Source organism: Falco punctatus (assembly GCF_963210335.1).
Source record: "Falco punctatus genome assembly, chromosome: 6".
NCBI lineage: Eukaryota > Metazoa > Chordata > Aves > Falconiformes > Falconidae > Falco > Falco punctatus.
The window spans coordinates 47,357,547-47,375,875 of NC_137585.1; the positions used below are offsets into that span (position 1 = coordinate 47,357,547).

Here is an 18,329-nt window from a genome sequence, read left to right on the forward strand (position 1 = left end):
GAGTGGCTGGAAAGCTGCCTGGGGAAAAAGGACCTGGGGGTGCTGGTTGGTGGCGGGTTGAATATGAGCCCACGGTGTGCCCAGGTGGCCAACGGCATCCTGGCTTATATGAGAAGCAGTGTGGCCAGCAGGACCAGGGAAGGCATCGTCCCCCTGTACTCGGCACTGGTGAGGCCGCCCCTCAAACAGCGTGCTCAGTTTTGGGCCCCTCACTCCAAGAAAGACACTGAGGTGCTGGAGCGTGTCCGCAGCAGGGCAGTGAAGCTGGTGAAGGGTCTAGAGCACAAGTCCTAATAGGAGCAGCTGAAGGAGCTGCGGTTGTTTAGCCTGGAGAAAAGGAGGCTCAGGGGGGACCTTACTGCTCTCCACAGTTCCCTGAATGGAGGTTGCAGTGAGGTGGGCGTTGGTGTCTTCTCTCAAGTACCAAGTGACAGGGCAAGAGGAAATGGCCTCACGTGGCACCAGGGGAGCTTTAGATGGGCTATTTGGAAAAGTTTCTTCACTGAAAGTGTTTTTAAGCACTGGAACAGGCTGCCCAGGGAAGCGGTTGAGTCAGCATCCCTGGAGGTATTTGGAAGACGTGTAGATGTGGCACTTAGAGACATGGTTTAGTGGTGGACTTGGCAGTGCTGGGTTAATAGTTGGACATAATGATCTTAAAGGTTTTTTGCAACCTAAATGATTCTGTGATTCTATGAAATCTACCAGCGAACTTTACCAAGATCTTGTCCGTGGGAAAAGCATTGTCAAATTCACACTGCTGTAGACATCAAAGTCTACCAGTCGTAATGTCTATGTGCAGATGAAGGCAGTATTCATCAGTCCTGCTTCATTACTTTGCTCCATTTGGAAGAAAAATGAGGTATTTAAAACATCCAAAGACACTTAATTTTGAAATATTGAAATATTTTAGTTCAATTTAATTCCAAGAAATCTTAAGTTAGGGAGTCAGGGCACCCAGGATTTTCCAGCCTTTGAGCTCTTGATAAGAGCTAAAAGACAAACTCGCCTGGGAAGCCCAGAGCCACAGATAATTAACTCACTTTACCAAAGTAAAGTTCCTCCAAAGAAATAACAAGAGCAAACTGTGCTCCAGCAAGCAGCTCACAAGCACCAGGGATGTCATCACATGGCCTTGAACTGAAAAGAAATCGATTAAAAATTAACACAGTTATTCTAGTCTGACCTTGATTGCTCAGGCTGAGGCAACAGTTTGCACTTGCCCATATTTCCACTGGAGGACCCCAGCAGCCTTTGATTATTGTTAAGGCTGACCACACAGCAGGAAGCAAAGCATCTTTATGTTAATTCAGCAGAGACACAAAAAGGTTAAATTGACTTTCCCAGGATGTTAGTGTCAGGGTGTGAATGACTATGATCATTAAGTACTTGTAAGGAGTTCAAAATTGTATGTTTTACAAACATTGGCAGAAGTGGCTGCTTGCAAGGCTGTCAGGAATTGTAGTTGAGAGGCACACTAAATGACACCTGCACATAAAATGTGTATGCTACCCAGTCAGCAGTGAAACACTGTCATTTCAGCAGTGAAAAATAGCAAAATTCTCTCTTTTGAATGTGACAAAGACATTTTCACAACCATTATTTTGAGGAAAAAACAGTAGGAGTAGCATGAAGATGACTTTTCCTGGCTTTTCAACTGAAGAAATAACTGTAACAAATTAGATAGCCTCTAGGCGTACATTTACTTGCACCTGTAGAAACTATTCTTCCAGGTGAGAGTTATGCTTATTGTAGATCTGACGTTTTCATGCTTATTTTTCTTAAGGGGTGCTGCAATTCCAAATCTAGCCCCATGTCTGCAAGGCACAGCTGTTATTAGAACGGCACATCCTATATGATCACTTGACCAGTTTCCGAGTTTTCTTACAACTCATTTTACTCTTGAGCACCCGAGGTAACGATAGTGTACCAGCAGCCCACAGCAGTGCCTGTCTGCATGCTGGGTTTATGTCCATATTGCCTCTAAAATATAGTTTTAATACAGCCTTACTAGGGCTCTTCAGGGATATAAGTCTGTAGTTTCAGCAGGAGCTACAAGTTGTATGGGCTAGGATTAGTTTTAATTTTGCAAAATATTTCTTTGCAAGTGCAGGCCTAAATCATGCTGTGTCTTGGGCTTAGATTCCAGTTTGCATGCGGCAGACTTACAATGGTATGACATAATACAATGTGTTTTAAGGTCTGAAACATCAGAAGGAGAATCACAATGGGGCAGTTTAATGTCTGCAAAAGAAAATTCAGGCGTAGGTTTAACAGAGGAAAGAAAAAAGTAGAAACAGTGACAGCTGTGTCCGTAAGAGCTATTGTGTTAGGTCTTGTCAATGAAAAGAGATTTCCTCAGCTGGTGCTCCAAAATGTGTACCGGGATTAGTTGCACAGGGATTGCCATGGCCTCATCCAGCATATCCTTGCTGGGAATTGGGTGGTGCCCCTGTGGATGGTGCCCCAACAGGAGCAGAGCACTGCAAAGCTGCTGTGACACACTCTGCAGCAGCATTTTTGCAGTCTGGGCTTTTTACTACTCTGTGAACCTGGGGAGAAGGAAGTGGAGAAGGAGTGCTGCTCCTGCCAAGCAGCCTCCTTGCAGGAAAGCAAGAGTAACACCCTTTCTTTACGTCTTAGGGAAAGGGTCATTGAATTTCAAAAGGGGCTACTGCTGCAGCACTGCAGGCAGTGGAAGGATTGCAAAGCTTAAAAAGGAGGGAGAGGTGAAACCTGCTGTGAGAAATGTACAGTTCTGCTAGTGGTGAGGTGGGCAGTATTGCTAAGGAGAGCCCTTCCATCTGTGAGGGGGACAAACCCTGCCAGGTGACAGCCAGGATGTATCTGGGAGCTGCTTGAAGCATTCCCAAATGCACTGAGGACAGATCTAAGACTTCCGTGCTGAATGCAGTTAGAGAACGTGTTGATAAGTGAACAAAGCACTGAATTTTGAGCATAAGCTCCTTTTTTATGTCTCCTCTGTGCCCTAACTGAAGTAGGGCCAGAAGTCCAGAAAAAAAAGGCAGAATAAACCCCTCTGTTCCACAGCTGCTGAGAGATACAGGTTTTGAGCACCGCTTTCCAACCTGAGCCTCAGTCTTCCAAGGTGAAATCTGTGCACTGGAATTTGCACCATTTCCAGTTTGGAGCTGGGCTATTACATGGTTTCAGGTGTTCAGCTGCCTGAAGAGCATTCAGGAAACTATACCAAATGCTGGCAAATACATGTTTGTTTAAATGGAAGACAATTTAATTACATATTTCTATATGTATATACCCCTAAAAAAATTTCGTACCTCTGATGCCTGGCAGTTAGCCTGCTAGGGTTCATTTTTTGTGTGCACTCTGATAACTGGAGACCCTGTTTTAATGCATGTGGTTGCATGGGTCTGTGCTCCTCTCCATAGTGGTGACTTTGCTGCCTGAGCTGCTGGCATGCCTGGTGGGCCAGGGTGCACCGGGGCCAGGGGTATGGAGGGAGAAATCAGGAGGAATTTCTTCCTCTTGCTCAGCTGTGGAGGTGGACAGATTCAAGCCTGAGCAGTGTGAGGACGATGAGGTGCAGCTGCTCCCAGGGCAGCAAGACATGCTGCAGGGCGGGTGTAGAAGGCACTCCTTGAGCTGACGGTGACAGCGGTTGCTGTTCAACCCAGCCAGCCAGAAATAGGCCCAGAGAAGCCCTGCTACAGGCACGTGGGCGGGTAGTGCTGGAAGCTGGCCAGCCCCACCACCCCAGTTGCACTCAGGGCTTGCTATGAGGGGACTGTCTGCTAGGATAAAGGTGCCAGGTAGCTGCGCTGAGTCTGGAGATTTCCAACGCAGTCCTGCCGCACATGAACTATTCAGAGTGAAAGAAACTGGAACAACAGAGGCTCCAGCCAAGCAAAACTTCCTCAGCTCCAAAGTACTGCTTTTTCTCTTCTCTCCCTGCTCTCTCTTTGTGTTTATACTAGGAATGAAGGATTTCAGTGCAGGCTGCTTGTCTGCCTCCCCTAACTGTGAGGAGGTGTTTTTTTTCCAATATTCCCTTCTTCATAGTGGAGCTGGGACAATCCAGACATTTGGTATGTGTATTATGGAGGCATCTAAAACCCAGAGACTGGTGGCCCATGCAAGAAGCCAGGGGAGGAATGGAAGGGCAGGTAGTCCTTGCCCTGCTTCGGCCCAGATTTGCATCCCACTCCACCCTACTCACTTGGTTCAAACACCCAAATGAGGAGTCTGCAAGTAGAAACAACTCAGATGGGTAGTTTCTCTGGACAAATCACTTTCTTTCTTTTTCCTTTTCTCTCTCTGTAGAACCTGGGTAGACCAAACCCTGAACAGAAGTTAGGGGGAAAAGCATGGCCGCTATGTATCCTTATCGGAAGGATAACGACAGGTATAGGGCAGGAGGGAGGGAGCAGAGCTGCAGCAGCTTGCTCGGGGGCACCAGGCGGCTGGTGGCAGGGTGGGAGCCAGGGTTCCTGGGGGGCAGCTGCCTGTCCACCTGCCTTTCACATGGTGATTTGCAGCCAGGGGCTTCCAGGGGAAACCAGTTCTTTTGCTGGTGGCTTGATGGCACTGACAGGCTCTTAATTTAACTTTCTTTGGGAGAGCAAGGGGAATGTGGCAAATGCAAAGCTCTCCATTTTTCTAACAACCTGGAAAGTCTCTGTGTTCCCTTCCACCCAGGGAACAGCAAAGGGCTGTCAGGAGCCCAAAACCAATATTAAATGGGGCATCTTTTTCTTTTCCTTGTCATCCATAGCCCAAATCCAGTAACAGAGGCCTTGCCAAAAGCAGAATTTCTTCATCTGACTCCAGCCAACGTGCAGGCGTGACGAGCCTACTGTTGGGCTCTGTTTCCACAAGTGTTTTTATTAAGTGCTTTCTGCCATGCTACGAAAAGTGTAATGTCATCATGAAGTCTCATAGAGTTGGACTTGTTCACCTCTTTCAGCTACTTTGTAGTTAAAAAATGCAATGCATTTAATTTATAGCTGGTCTTTCTTTGCTTATTCAAACAGCATTGCACCAACGCACCTCTGCTTCTGTCTGCCCAAGGGCCCAGGAACATCAATAATAAATGACCATGCTGGGGAAGGTGGCTTTGGGTTCAAACCAGCAGGTGCATTGGGGTAGGGGTGCTCGTCTTGGTGAGGGGTACACAGTGCACGTGAAATGTAGCTTGCACCAATCCCCTCCCTGCAGAAAGTATGCATAAATGTTTAATAAACTTCTCGCCCTTGCTATAGATGAGGTCCTATTAATGAACTGGAGTGGCTTGAGGACAGGTATTGTGTCCGTTACTATAGCACCACCTTGCACAGGATCTCGGTGTGAAAGAGGCAGGGGAGGGAGGGAGGCAGGCAGGCAGGCGGGCACTGAGGATGAGCCCCAGCGAGGCAGCCTGAGGTCTGCCTGTGGAGCAGGCAGCCGCATGCTGCCCAGGGACACCGGCCCCCGGCAGCACCTCCGGGCTGCCAGCTGCAGCATCCCGACTAGCTGCCCCGGCTGGTACCCGAGCCTGCACAGATGCACGGCAGAGCTGCTGCAAGTGCACCGCTGAGTCCCTGAGAGCTTCTGAGGGGGTTTTGCTCCAGAGTTCTTCCCGACTGACTTTCTGGCTTTGGAAGATCTGTTTTGATTTTTATTTTTTTTCTCTTCCACGCTTCTTTCTTGAGCAACTGGTTGTTATTGTGGAGGTCACCGAAGGGACTGGCAGAGGCTCCTGAGTCTGGCGTCGGGAAATATGACGGCAGAAGCAAATGCTTGTTAACATAAGGGATTTACTGAAGAAGAAAGACAAAATGCCTTTCAAAGGGTTCAGTTCACTGAAGGAAAGATTTTTTAACCCAGGAAAGGAAGAGGTGAAGAACACCATTAGTGACTCACTGGGGAATCTGAGAAGGTAAAATTCAACAGAACATTCCCAGACAGGTCCATTGGTTCAATTTATTAAAGAGAAATGAAATATAGAAAAATGTATAAACATAAAACAGAATAGAGAGTTGCAAAATTGCTGAGTTCAGATAGTGAGAGCTATCTTGCTGCAAGACAGAAGATGTAAAAGGAGCACTGTTACAACAGCATGTGACTATAGATGATAGAATATTTATATTAAACAAAAAACCAAACATGAAAATGAGTTATAAAATAGCATTCTAATATTAAAAAGAGCATGAAAAAGTGTTTTAATTAAAAAACTTCTAAATAATTAAATGGGAATAATTCTGTGGGTTAGCTTGCATGAGAAAAACTGATGATTTAATGGGAATTAACACTCCCAAAATGATGCCTCTTGAAATTAGACTTAACAACCCTAAATTACAGGGGCTTTTTTGAAAAACTTGTTCCAAATCAGTAGAAGAAAATGTATTAAGAAGGGATGCGTATGCGTGTGTTTACTGAGACTAACAAATTAGAAAGAGAAAAAGGAGAAGCAGCTGTTTGCTATAAAAAAGGAAAAAAAAATAAAGATTTTTATCTTAACCAACAGTTTATGAAACAAAACATTGAAATATTTTTACTATTTTATAAATGAAAATATAATGTAACAAATCACCAGTTTCATAAAGGGAAAGAGATTTCTCATTTAAATGGAAGGTTATTTCTATTCGTAGTGGCCACTGACAAAATGTATTTGTGCAAACAATAGATGTGAGCCAGAGGATTCAGTGGCATTTCTTGTGTGCTTGATGTTAAGTGTGTTAAATCTTTGTATGGATCAGGCCAGCGTTTTAACTGAATGTATTTTTAGCGACAGAATTGTATTTGCTTTTATACCCATACCTTTACCTTCTTTTGGGAATGATATTTTGAGTTAAGATCCAGCTCTTGGAACATCTAAACATGCATTTGATCACAAGAAAATGTATGATAATTTACATGTACTATACTACAGCATGTATATGCAAGAAAATAAGCACATACGCTTTTAAAGAAGTTACTAATATGCACTGATAGATTGTCAGTCACGCTGTTTCTGTACCATGTGAACAGATTATTTGTTTTCCACACAATTTCAAGTTAACCTTTCATGACTTACAGTGTTATAGATGAAGTTTGACATTTTGGTTTTTTTTTTACTTTAAAGATACTCTACAGTAATTCCAAGGATTCAATTTTAATTTTAAAACATCAAGTTAAATCATTTTTTTCAGTCATAAATTCTCTTTGCTGTTGGCTCTGCTGGCCAATTTGACCAAACACTTGTAGAGTTTGTGTTCAGTGAGTTTCTGATGCGGCAGTACACTGGGTTTGCTATGTCAAAATGGTATGCAAGCTTTAAATTATCCAGATTACTCTCCTCTTGTAGTCATGTGTCAAGGGTGTCAGGCTCCTTCCTACACAGTTGATAGTACTGGCATCCAACTTCAGCAACATTGCTACTGAATCAAAGGAAACCAAATCTGAGTTGAGATACAAGAAAGTTTGCTGGACTTAATTATTTTCTGTTTTAAACATATGTATACCAGTGTACTAGCCAGTGGAGGAAATAATCCAAACAACAAAGTGTTTTTACTATCCTTGCAGTCAGATCTAAGTAAGAATTGCTGCAAGTTGAGCAGACTCTTAGAAAATATGTAGTCATATTTGAAGGTTTCTGTAAGGAATGGAATGTGCGTGTTTTTTACTTGAAGTTCATTCTCCACAGCTTAGCCTACAAAGGAAAGCATATGCTTCTGTTTTTACATGATGGTACATACATGTACATGCCAGCTGCAACCTTGAGTTTGCTCTTCATTCAAGAACCCAATTGGTTTTAATGTGGTGTAAATCAGCAAAGAATTTGGTTTATTTTCTCATGTTCAACAGATGATTAATTGTATTAATATGCATTCTTGATTAGGTCTCCATCTGTGATTTCACTGACTGCCATGTGTTGATGTGGGATTAAAACTAGCAAAGTGGGTAGAAAAATACTTTTTAGCTTTGGTATATATGATGAGTCTATGCCTTCCTACACATTTCCTCTCTCTTGCAAACAATAGAGCAGATCCAGAAGCCAGTGTCTGGCAAGACCAACTGTCAGATACCAGCTGCTCCATAGCGCTTGTCCACAGACAAGTTCAAACTTGTTTATGCTAAAGCACCATAAAACAACTTACTGCTGCCTCACAGATGTGTAGCAACCTCAGATTATTTTGTGAGTGCTGCAAAGCAAGGCTCTGCCCACAGGAGGTTACTTTAGAATGGCTGGATCCTGGAAGGGAGGCAAGGGGGGCTGAACTGGCGAGACCCCAGAGGTGTCCTTTCTTTAGGCTGTTGCCAGCTGTTTCATTTGTGAGATATTAGAATATGTTTTAGATGTTTTGTACAAAATAGTTTTTGATGCAAAATTGGGTTTGTTCTTGATTAATGCAGTGTGGCAACAACAACAACAGCAAATTTAGAGGATTCAAGGCTTGGGTGAATGGGTGTCAGAGCTGGGGCTCTGCAAGCCTTATGCTTCTCAGAAAAGAAAGTTTTCCTGCAGAGCTTTTTGGCAGGCACACTTTTACTATTTAGTGTAAGAAAAATTCATGAACTTTGTGAATACATGAATTAATGAGATTCAAGTAAAATCTCAGGCTCTGTCTACTCTCAGGATTTCAGCGGTTGCTGTTAGCTGGTCCAAGACGCCTATCTTACTGATGAAGTCGGAAGTGACTAAGTGGGTTCACAACTCCGTAATATCACAACGTGAAAAGTCGTACGGGCTATGTCACACAGCTGCTGTATGTAGTCTGGGCTCTGGTAGGTGTAGCTCTGGCTGCTGCAGATGTCCCTTGATGAATTAGACAGTCTAAATTGTTTAACAAACTTGGACCTTGAAGCTGAGTGATATACCCTTGCATTGGACAGGGCTCCTCTGCCTGTACTGGATTGTAGACTTAGCCCTCTCAGATTTTTCCTTTGTGCACAAGCACAGAGAGTTTAGTGCACCACAGACCATGCAGCGCTGCGAACACGTGTCCAGACTCAGCTGGTTTGAGAGCTGTGTGAGGCCCCCTGTGCAACGGTGTCAGTGCAAGGGCACAGTGCACATACGCAGTGCTGCGCTGCGGCACCCAAGGGGCATCCCTCCAGCGTATTGAGGCTGAGGAGAAACTGCAAGGCCGCCCTGCAAAAATTTGCATTCCCACGGTGTGTATTTTTGAGACACGATGTGAGTTTCAGGCAAATACCATGCAGAAACCAGCCAGAGAGATCCCATGCATTGAGTGACTTACGAATCCCTATCTATACTGGGGTTTTGTACCAAAGCATCGATCACAGGATTAGGTATGGAAAATTGTCACTTGGGCAAATGCCTAGAGAGTTAACTAGATCTCAGAAGATTGTATCCACCTTCAAATAAATGATATTTTTCAAAAGTCAGTGGGTAGGTTTCTGAAGTTATGCCAGGATCATCAGTAATCTGTTGCATGTGATGACTGATGCTGGATTTGTAGGTGTGAGATTTGAAAATTGTGTATGATTGTGCTGCAGCCGCCTGTGAAAGACTATAATATCTGGTAAAAGTCATCCTAGAATGTGTTTTAACACATCAAGTATTTACATTTGCCTGCTACTGTAGTATCTATGTGTTTTTAATCAAATTAAATGACATGGTATTATTCTAGTCCACCTACATTATGCTTTGAAGAAATAACTAATTCCTGTGCTAAAATCCCATAAATACAGATTGATGATTTATATGTGTTCTAGGGTTTTTACTAATAGGAATTTTTAAAATTTATTTCATTCTTCCAAAATTCTGTATATGACACAGTAGTCATTCAATAAAGAAGAGAATTTTTTTTATACTGTTATTATGACATTTGGGCACAGAACATGGATATAGATATCTTCAAATAGCTTAGCTCTTCTTACTTGCCAAGGGTTGTATGTTTGCTGAAAAAAGCAAACAGATTGATGTAAGGACTAAACATTTCCCAGGCAGCAAAATGCTCTCCTCCATGAATCAGATAATTAGAGTGCACTGGCTCTGAAGCAGTTTTCTTCTAAATCATTGGTGTACAAGTGGAAATTTTCAGTAGCACTACCAGAATATATTGATCAATTGGAAGATGTATTTCTCATCTTTTCATGGAGTTGCCATACCTTCGTTATATACCTGTTCAATAAAATAAAGCCAAAAGACTTGGTCAGACACTGTTCGTGTTAATATCTGCTCTGCTAGTGCTTCATCCTGGCTCCATTTTTGGACTGCTGTTGCAAAATAGATTTCTTCAAGAGAAATATTCTACAGAGGGGTTAGCATTAATCTCTGGGGGCATGAAATACACTTGTGGGGATTTGGGGTCATGGATCAGTCGTCAACATTCTTCCATTAATGACTAGTTGAATATAATAGCAAAACAATTAATTTCTTTGCAGAGGCACCGCTGGCCCATAGTGCTAGTCCTCGCTCACTGCTTTTTACAGTGAGTATGGAGCAGAAGGATATTTCCATGACTATATGAATTGACAGCCCGCTAAAAATTTCCAGATCACAACAGTTGTTTTGGCCTTGCATGATGTGTCTAATCTTGGCCAGCTGCCATAATAATGTACCAATTACAGTCTAATGTCTCTCTTATAAATAGAGAGCCTGGTAAAGGTACAAAAATTTGACAAATTGTGCTTTGATTTAATTCAATCAATATCTTAGATTATGTTAGAGGAAGACAATTAAATTACTTCTTTTGGTTTGTTAATAACTCTTTTGAGAAGGCAGCGGTTCTAAAGAACAATTATTCCATTGTCTTTTCACTTCCTGAGGCTTTTATTTTTGATTTTTTTATTCAGTTTTACACCTACCCACATTAGCCCACAGAGCATGGAATATATTGTGTCTCCTTTTTAAAGTGCTTGACTGCGTTACTCTTGGTGCTTTCATTTCACTAACAAATGCTGTTTCCCTGCCGGGGAATCGAAAGATCTCAATCACCTTCAATAACACCACAGCAATACCCCATGTCCTGCGTTACCCAGTTTGATGCAAAGTCTTCCCTCCAGCCTGACAGTAAGCTAATGATCTAACCTTGCAGTTAGCACTGCTTTGAGCAGGGGATTAAGTCAAATAATCCGAGGAATTCCCTTCTGGCACAAAACACTCTGATTCTAGTGTTTCTTGGAAATGTCAGATGATAGACTGTAGCATGCTTTTTCTCTTTTTGCTAAGACTAAGGCTGAAGTAATCATTTTATGATATTATGTAAACAGGAATAATACAGTAAATGATGCACCCGTTGGCCTATAGCCCTAAAGCCTAGAAATGCTGAGATTTTAAAGCAAAACTTCATATTGGAAAGATAAATTTAAGTCCACAGGAAGCACCCCAGGAAGCCATACTTACCACCTACGTTTGCAAGAGCTTTAGTATAGAGTACTATGTATTAGACTATGGGTAGTATATTAGACTTACAGCAACTGGAGAAAGCTGTGATTAAACCAGTACTACGCTCCCCAAAGACCCAACCAGCTACTGTGTAGATCACCCAGGTGTAGTTCATCCATGTATGCTCTGACAACATTTCTTTATAGCTGATTTGTATATGGAAACCAAAGTGCATTAGATTTCAAATACACTCAGCCAGGTGTGGAAGAAGGAAATAAGTTACTCCTTATCAGAAAAGAGTGAATGAAATAATTTCATCATTTTATGTGGCAAGCTGGGCTTCCTTTAGATTAAGTAACTGTTAACATTTTCACAGTACTGAGAGTAACTCCTTGGCAGACACAAAAGGAGCTGGATCCTGAGTTTACTGATTCAGAGCAATGCCAAAACTGAAAGGCTTTGTAACGTAGCTGCTGGTCGAGGCCCCCCTTAGTAAACTCTTTACCTTAAGCTCGTGGATTCAGTGGGCTAGTTGTGTATTCACAGCTAAGCATTTCAGCATGTCAGAAAACCCATATTCAGCATTTAAAACAAATGCTTGAGAAGTTAATGTTAGGAAAGGGAGCATTTAGCTGCAGTCCAGGGATGTGTATTCAGCTCTTTCTCACCTCACCTTTTCTACCAGAGACATCCCCTGGTCCTGCACCATGGTATGTTAGTAGTAACAATCACACTGGGAGACCATATTCATTTTTAATTGCACTATCGTGCAATTCCAAATTACATGGGAGTGTCATTTTTTTTATTATGAATCTTTGAGCTGGTGTGCTTGTAGGAAAAAAGAAAGGCTGGATACACAAAGCCAGAGGAGCTGCACTCCTCTGTTAGTTGGGCAACCTCTTGCAGGCTGAAACAGCTGGGCAGCATTTGCTCCTACCCCGAGTAGATGGGAGAGCCCACATCTCTGACACCTCTATCGGTTCCTCCCGGCTGCACTGCAGTGCCACACCAAATTTGATCCCAACCTTTAGTGCTGAGGAGGGGTGAATCAGCAGCCCAGAAAGTCGCTGTCTTCCTTCAGTTCTCATTGGCAATGCGTTCAACAATAGGAGTTGCAGGGGTTCACTTTGCAATGACCTTGTGGTGGGAGGATGTTTCAGAGAAGAGGGGACATGTGGCCTCAAATCCCTTCAGGCAGAGAAGGTCTGGCCCTGGACCTTTTACATCTTAAATAGGGACTCTGATGCCGGAGCCTTTTCTTCTCTTCAGTATAGCCCTTTTTTTGTCTCACAGGTGAAAACAAATTCATAGGGAGTTTTGGGCTGAGCAAAACGATGTTTTGTGCTGTATTTACCCTTTTCTTGAAACCTCCATCAGCTCTGCTTAGTGGATCTAATTAGAAGTTATGCTTAATTCCTTTATATATATTTTTTCCTAACAACCAGCAGAATTTATCACAACAGAGCTCAATTTACGTCTCACAGTTATGCTTGTGAATAGCCTGTGAACATTTTTCCAGCTAGCTGTCCAGCTAGGTAGCTCAGATTTATAAATTCCAGAGGTCATTCATGAAAACGTGTAGTCTATGCCAACCTTTCAAAGCCTGCCCAGCATTAACTCATCGTATCAGAAAGAGACAAATGCCTTGCACGGAGATGATTTAGCAGCTGACTGGAGCATGTAACTGGCCATCTACATTGCAGAAAATTTTACTGAGGCAATAAGGCATTTTCATTTTCTCTTTCTTCATCCATTTAGGAAAATTGATGGCACCAACATAGAGGAGGATCACATTGAGCTAACGGAAGAGGGGCGGCCCGTGCAGGCAAGCACCCACAAGCCAGCACCGTGCGACTGCTACTGCTGTGGGCTGCCCAAACGCTACATCATTGCCATAATGAGTGGTCTGGGCTTTTGCATCTCCTTTGGAATTAGGTGCAACCTGGGCGTTGCCATTGTGGAAATGGTGAACAATAACACTATTTATATTAATGGAAAACCAGAGCTGCAGGTAAGAAAACATCTTCCTTTCACTTTTCTGAGCAGACCCCATTGCAAAATCATCAAAGTGTGATGTATCAAAGTACTGAGTATACATATATATACATAGATCAAAAACTGAGGGAGAGAGACACGTGAGTCTCTATCCACGTAGATGTGTAGGTGCTTAATTCCTAATTAGGCGTCAAAGTCACATTAAATATATGTAAGATCTGAGGATTTGCAATGTTGTAAAGGTTGTAAGCAGCAGAAATGAGAACTGAATTGGCTTGTGTATCTATCAGGTCCCCGACATTTCAGTTGCAGATGGATTTTTTTGCTGTGGCAGAAGCTTTTACTATTTACTCTCTCTCAGGGAAGTGCGCTCTGATGCTGCTGCAGAAGGAATTACTAATTGCTGTATGTAGTGCTGCATGCACTCTATTCAGGTCAGTAGATGACTTTCAAGAACTTAGAGCAGTCACTGGCAATAAGGCAACAGGTTTTTACAGTTTATTGGCAATGCGGACTGCTGTCTAGAGGTACTCAGCGAGGTACCAAGCTATTTTCCAATTTGCGGTAGATAGCATGTGGTTCACAGCTGTTGCCTACAAACCTTTAACAATGCACCCAAGGAACTGCAGGTTCAATGCGTACTTAGTTTCCCCAGTCCTGCCTCGGTACATGGCTCTGCTATCATTAGGCCTTTTATGGATTATATGAACTTGAAGCTTTACATTTCCTCTACTTGTTGACTTATTTTTGGATGTTTTTGTCCTAATAAATTATTCACATGAATATTGACTCTTACCTGATGACTCCCCATGTGCTGAGGTCTAGGAGAAAAGCCATTACAGAAGGACAAAGTATCATCAGATCCTCCCAGGGAATGGAGACTTCCCCCAGCCTATGGGTACCCTTGATTTGTCAACACATTACCTAAAACAAAGCACATCTCCCAAAGAGGCAGATACTTCTGTCATCTGTCATGTTTCTAGAGATGAATGAAAAGCAGTGCAATTATTTGTCAGCTTTTCTCCCAGATATTTTAACTTTTAGTACAAAGAAGTGCAAAAAGTGTCTATAGCAAATTTCCAAAGCTAAAAGTATGCCTGCCTGCATGACTCATGGTCATAGGAGCTATTGATCTGCAAAGACCAGAGGCGAGGCTTATGATTCTAGGCCTGGGGATTAAATAAATCTTCCTTCCCTTTCTACATTATGTCATGGCCAGTCCTTCAGTGTTTTTCTCTTGCCTTCCTAGCTATCAAGCAGAGTGTTTCTAATCAGACTCAATAAACTCCACAAAGATTTACCAAAGTGAATGAAGAGTTTCCTAGTGGGGAGCAGTTCTGTGAAAAGGGACCTGGGGGTCCTGGTGGACAACAATGAGTGATCAGTTTGCTGCTGTGGTAAAGCTAACAGCGTGCTGGGTTGCATCATCATCGTCAGAGATAGTCAGCATGCCGCTCCACTCAGTGCTTGTCAGGCCACACCTGAACACTGTGTTCAGTTTTGGTCCCTGCTGTACAAAAATGATGTGGACAGGCTGGAGAGGGTCCAGAGAAGGGGCACAAAGGTGATCAAAGGATAGGAAGTCTGCCATATGAGGAAAGGCTAAGACAACTGGGTTTGTTCAGCCTTGAGAAAAGAAGGCTTAGGGGAGACCTTATCACCATGTTCCAGTATTTAAAGGGTGGCTACAAAGAAGATGGAGAGTCCCCTTTTTCAAGTAGTCACATGGAAAAGACTAGGGGTAATGGGTATGAGTTACTCCTGAGGAGATTCTGGTTGGACACAAGAGGAAAATTTTTCACAATGAGAACAACCAGCCATTGGAATAATCTCCCCAGGGAGCGATGGATTCCCCAACATTGGACACTTAAGATTCAGCTGGAAAAGGTGCTGGGCCATCTTGTTTAGACCATGCTTTTGCCAGAAAGTTTGGACCACATGATCCTTGAAGGTCCCTTCCAACCTGGTGTTCTACGATTCTATGATTCTAGTTGTTCTTCACCTGCAGTCTCCTCTGACCAGCTCCTGCTGCTTAGACATGCTGCTGAATCTGCATTTATTTAGTCTAATTCCTGCTCCCTATGGTCCTGCTTGGACTTCCTGGTTCTATACTTCCCCCTGGAGCAAGAGAAAGGATGTGCCTGCATAGGCTGGGAAGCTCAGAAGAGGTAGTTTGAGAAAATTTGAACAAATTCCTCTCACGAATCGTAAATTATTCTGTTAGGGCATGAGCACCTGCTGATACAGGAACTTTTTCCATGTCTCATGATGTTTCTGCCTTCAGACATTAACAGTACCTAGAAACTAAGCTAGAAATCACTAGTAGAATATTAAGTATTTAAAACAGCAATGTAACTCAGCACAGGTAAGTGGGTCTCTTGTCAGAATGTATATTGACGTAAATGTCTGGCTAATTAACGCCATCTTTCTCCCTGCAGGTCAAATGATGAGCTTTTTTTTAGTTTGCTTGTTTGGAAGGGGGGTGGGGGGTGGGAACCTCATGGGGAAAACCGGTTCACAGAAAGTAATACAGAAAAGAGAGATGTTAAGGTTTATCATTCTAGTTTTCATTTTTCTGTAGTGTATTAGTGATAGTTTTAATTCAGAATCTAAAAGATATCTGTGCTGCTTCCTCACATGATGCTTAGCCACCTTTCCCTGCTGTGTGATTGCATAAAAATCATAATGAGGCAAAATATCGTGTTTTCTCTTTGCTCCAAAGCAGTTCTTCTAAACTGAGGGTTCAAGGAGAATAAGTTGACACTGACCTTACAATAGCGGTTTATACCGAGTCAGGTTCTGTCTGACCTCCCAGAATGGAGGGCAGGAGGGGCACCTTGGATCCACCTTTCTTTTCTTCACTTCCTCTGTGTTTTGCCCTGGGCTTTGGCTATCCTTCTGAACAAGGTATGTCAAACAGGGTCATTGGGGAACAGAAATTGTTCAGGACAAGCCTTGAGAAGATTGAAACTGCTTGGTATGCAAGGATGAGGTATATGGTGAAAGCATTTCTCTTGGCTGCAGAGTTTTTGGGTAGGAATTACCTATGACCAGCCTGTGGCTGGCCTTCTGTATCAAAATCCAGCGCTACAACTGGCATCACTTTTAATAAAAGATAAACTAGTCAGCTAGCTAGTGTTACCTAGTTTTATTTCTTGATTGCTTTGTCTTCAGCTGTTAGCCCTCCTCGACACTTCCATGCCCCCCCTTTTCTGCTCCCATGCCACTTAATGCAGATGGTGGATGGTCAGTGTTTGACCCTGTCAAGAACTATGGATAAGCCTGACCAGGAAGCTGGTGAACCCAAAGGACCTTGATAATCTTAGGGAAATGGATATGTCCATTGAAAAGCATCAGGTCACTGTTATAACAACGAGCAAGCTTGGAAACAAAGGTTTCGGGACTAAGCAGCCCACGGGGAAGCAGTGACAAACTGGCAAAGTTGAAGGTCCAGCATTAGCTGCCTTCTGGCTGAAACCTTTCCCCCTCCTATCCATCCAACAGAGAGCTAAGAGCAAAGGCAATAATCTCACATGAGAATCTGACATCCTTTTGTCTTAACTGGGGGATTTCAAGCTCAGGAACACCTACCAGCCAACATGAAGAGGCTGCCTTGATTTGGAGGATGGGATGACTTCTGTGTGACTTCCAAACAGTGGTTGTCTTACAATGAGTGCTTCATCTTCCAGTATTTTTTTCTGTCTCCTTTACAGAAAGCCCAATTCAACTGGGATCCAGAGACGGTGGGACTCATTCATGGCTCTTTTTTCTGGGGTTACATTGTGACACAAATTCCAGGAGGGTTCATCTCAAACAAATTGGCTGCTAACAGGTAAGAAAACAGTAATCAAAAGAATTAAGCTTTACAGCCTGATGACTGTTTTACATTGTTTAAATGATTACCAAAATAGTGAATGAATGTGTTTCAGGAATACACATCTGTAACTCAATGTGCTGTATTTACGTCTGTAACCAACAATGGGACTAGATTTTCGTTATGGGTCTATTGCTGATTCTTGAAATTTAGCTTGTTCATCTCAAATATCTCCACATTTCTTCTCTAAACAATAATGCTTTCTGGAGAGTGTTAGGAAACCATGCCTAATTCTTTAGAAAAGGATTGTAGCATTTGCATTTCAGAAGTTCCCTTAGTGCTTTTTAGCTCAATACCAAACAATAATTTTCCAACAGAATTTGACCTTTCTCCTTTAAAAATTCCCTGTAGACTGAAGCTGGGCATGTGGTAATTACAGAACTATTTGTGTTCTGAAGACACAAATCCATCCTCATGCACACAGATATCCTTGCCAAGGCTGAATACAGTATTGACTGTAATTCAGATTGCCCAGAACTTCTAATAGAGCTTCATGATCTCTGTTTGGTGAACTCTGAGCATTTATACAGATTCTCCTATGCTCATTGTGTTTGTGGACTGATTTTTTTAAATTCAACTGCTTTTGAAAGCAAGAATAAGAAAAGTAGCTAATTTTGCCAAAAGGTAACTTTGGTGTTAGGCTTTACTTCAGAAAGTCTTCAAAACTTGGAACACGACCGTAAGAGAGAGGGAGTTTGTCTTGAAGAGAGCTGGTTGTGAATGAGCTAATGAGGCATCCATGTTAAGGTCATTTGGGATCTTCAGATAAAAAAGATTGTTGGTACTCATTTCATTCTCTGCAAACAAGGTGTGACTTACCTAGAAACACTTTCAGAATTGGAAAAGGTCTTTAAGACCAGTTACATATTTTTTTGCCCCACATCAATGTACTTCACTCTCTGCATTCTACAAAAAGCTATAGGGTTTACAAGACTGCCTGGGTGTTCTTCCCACCTATATGCCCTTCTGGAAATTACTCCAGGACAGATTCATCCCATAGAATTGCCCAGAAGCTTAGTCCAAACTCCCCTCTGTCTGTAACCGAAAGTTACTCGTTCAGTTTGCACTGCTTATTCCACACTACTAGCATCCTCAATTATTAATTTCTGTACCTCACAAAAGTGCCTAAGCAGAGTATTTTTCCATCTGCCAAGTAAACTAAACAAA

The 18,329-nt window shown here is 42.6% G+C and overlaps 1 protein-coding gene across 3 annotated transcripts in view; it reads left to right on the forward strand.

The window, feature by feature from the left end:
- The first annotated feature begins 6 nt into the window (after positions 1 to 6).
- Positions 7 to 18,329, forward strand: part of SLC17A8 (solute carrier family 17 member 8) — a 61,699-nt gene continuing 43,376 nt past the window's right edge. The window contains exons 1-4 of one of the 3 annotated variants that reach the window (XM_080394151.1): positions 7 to 4,384; positions 5,670 to 5,896; positions 13,052 to 13,304; positions 17,002 to 17,120. In XM_080394151.1, the coding sequence (XP_080250277.1) occupies positions 5,754 to 5,896; positions 13,052 to 13,304; positions 17,002 to 17,120 (515 nt within the window). In that variant the 5' untranslated portion in view covers positions 7 to 4,384; positions 5,670 to 5,753. Of the gene's footprint in view, positions 12,497 to 13,051; positions 13,305 to 17,001; positions 17,121 to 18,329 lie in introns of all 3 variants that reach the window. The other 2 variants (XM_080394153.1, XM_080394152.1) reach the window with 2 other exon arrangements.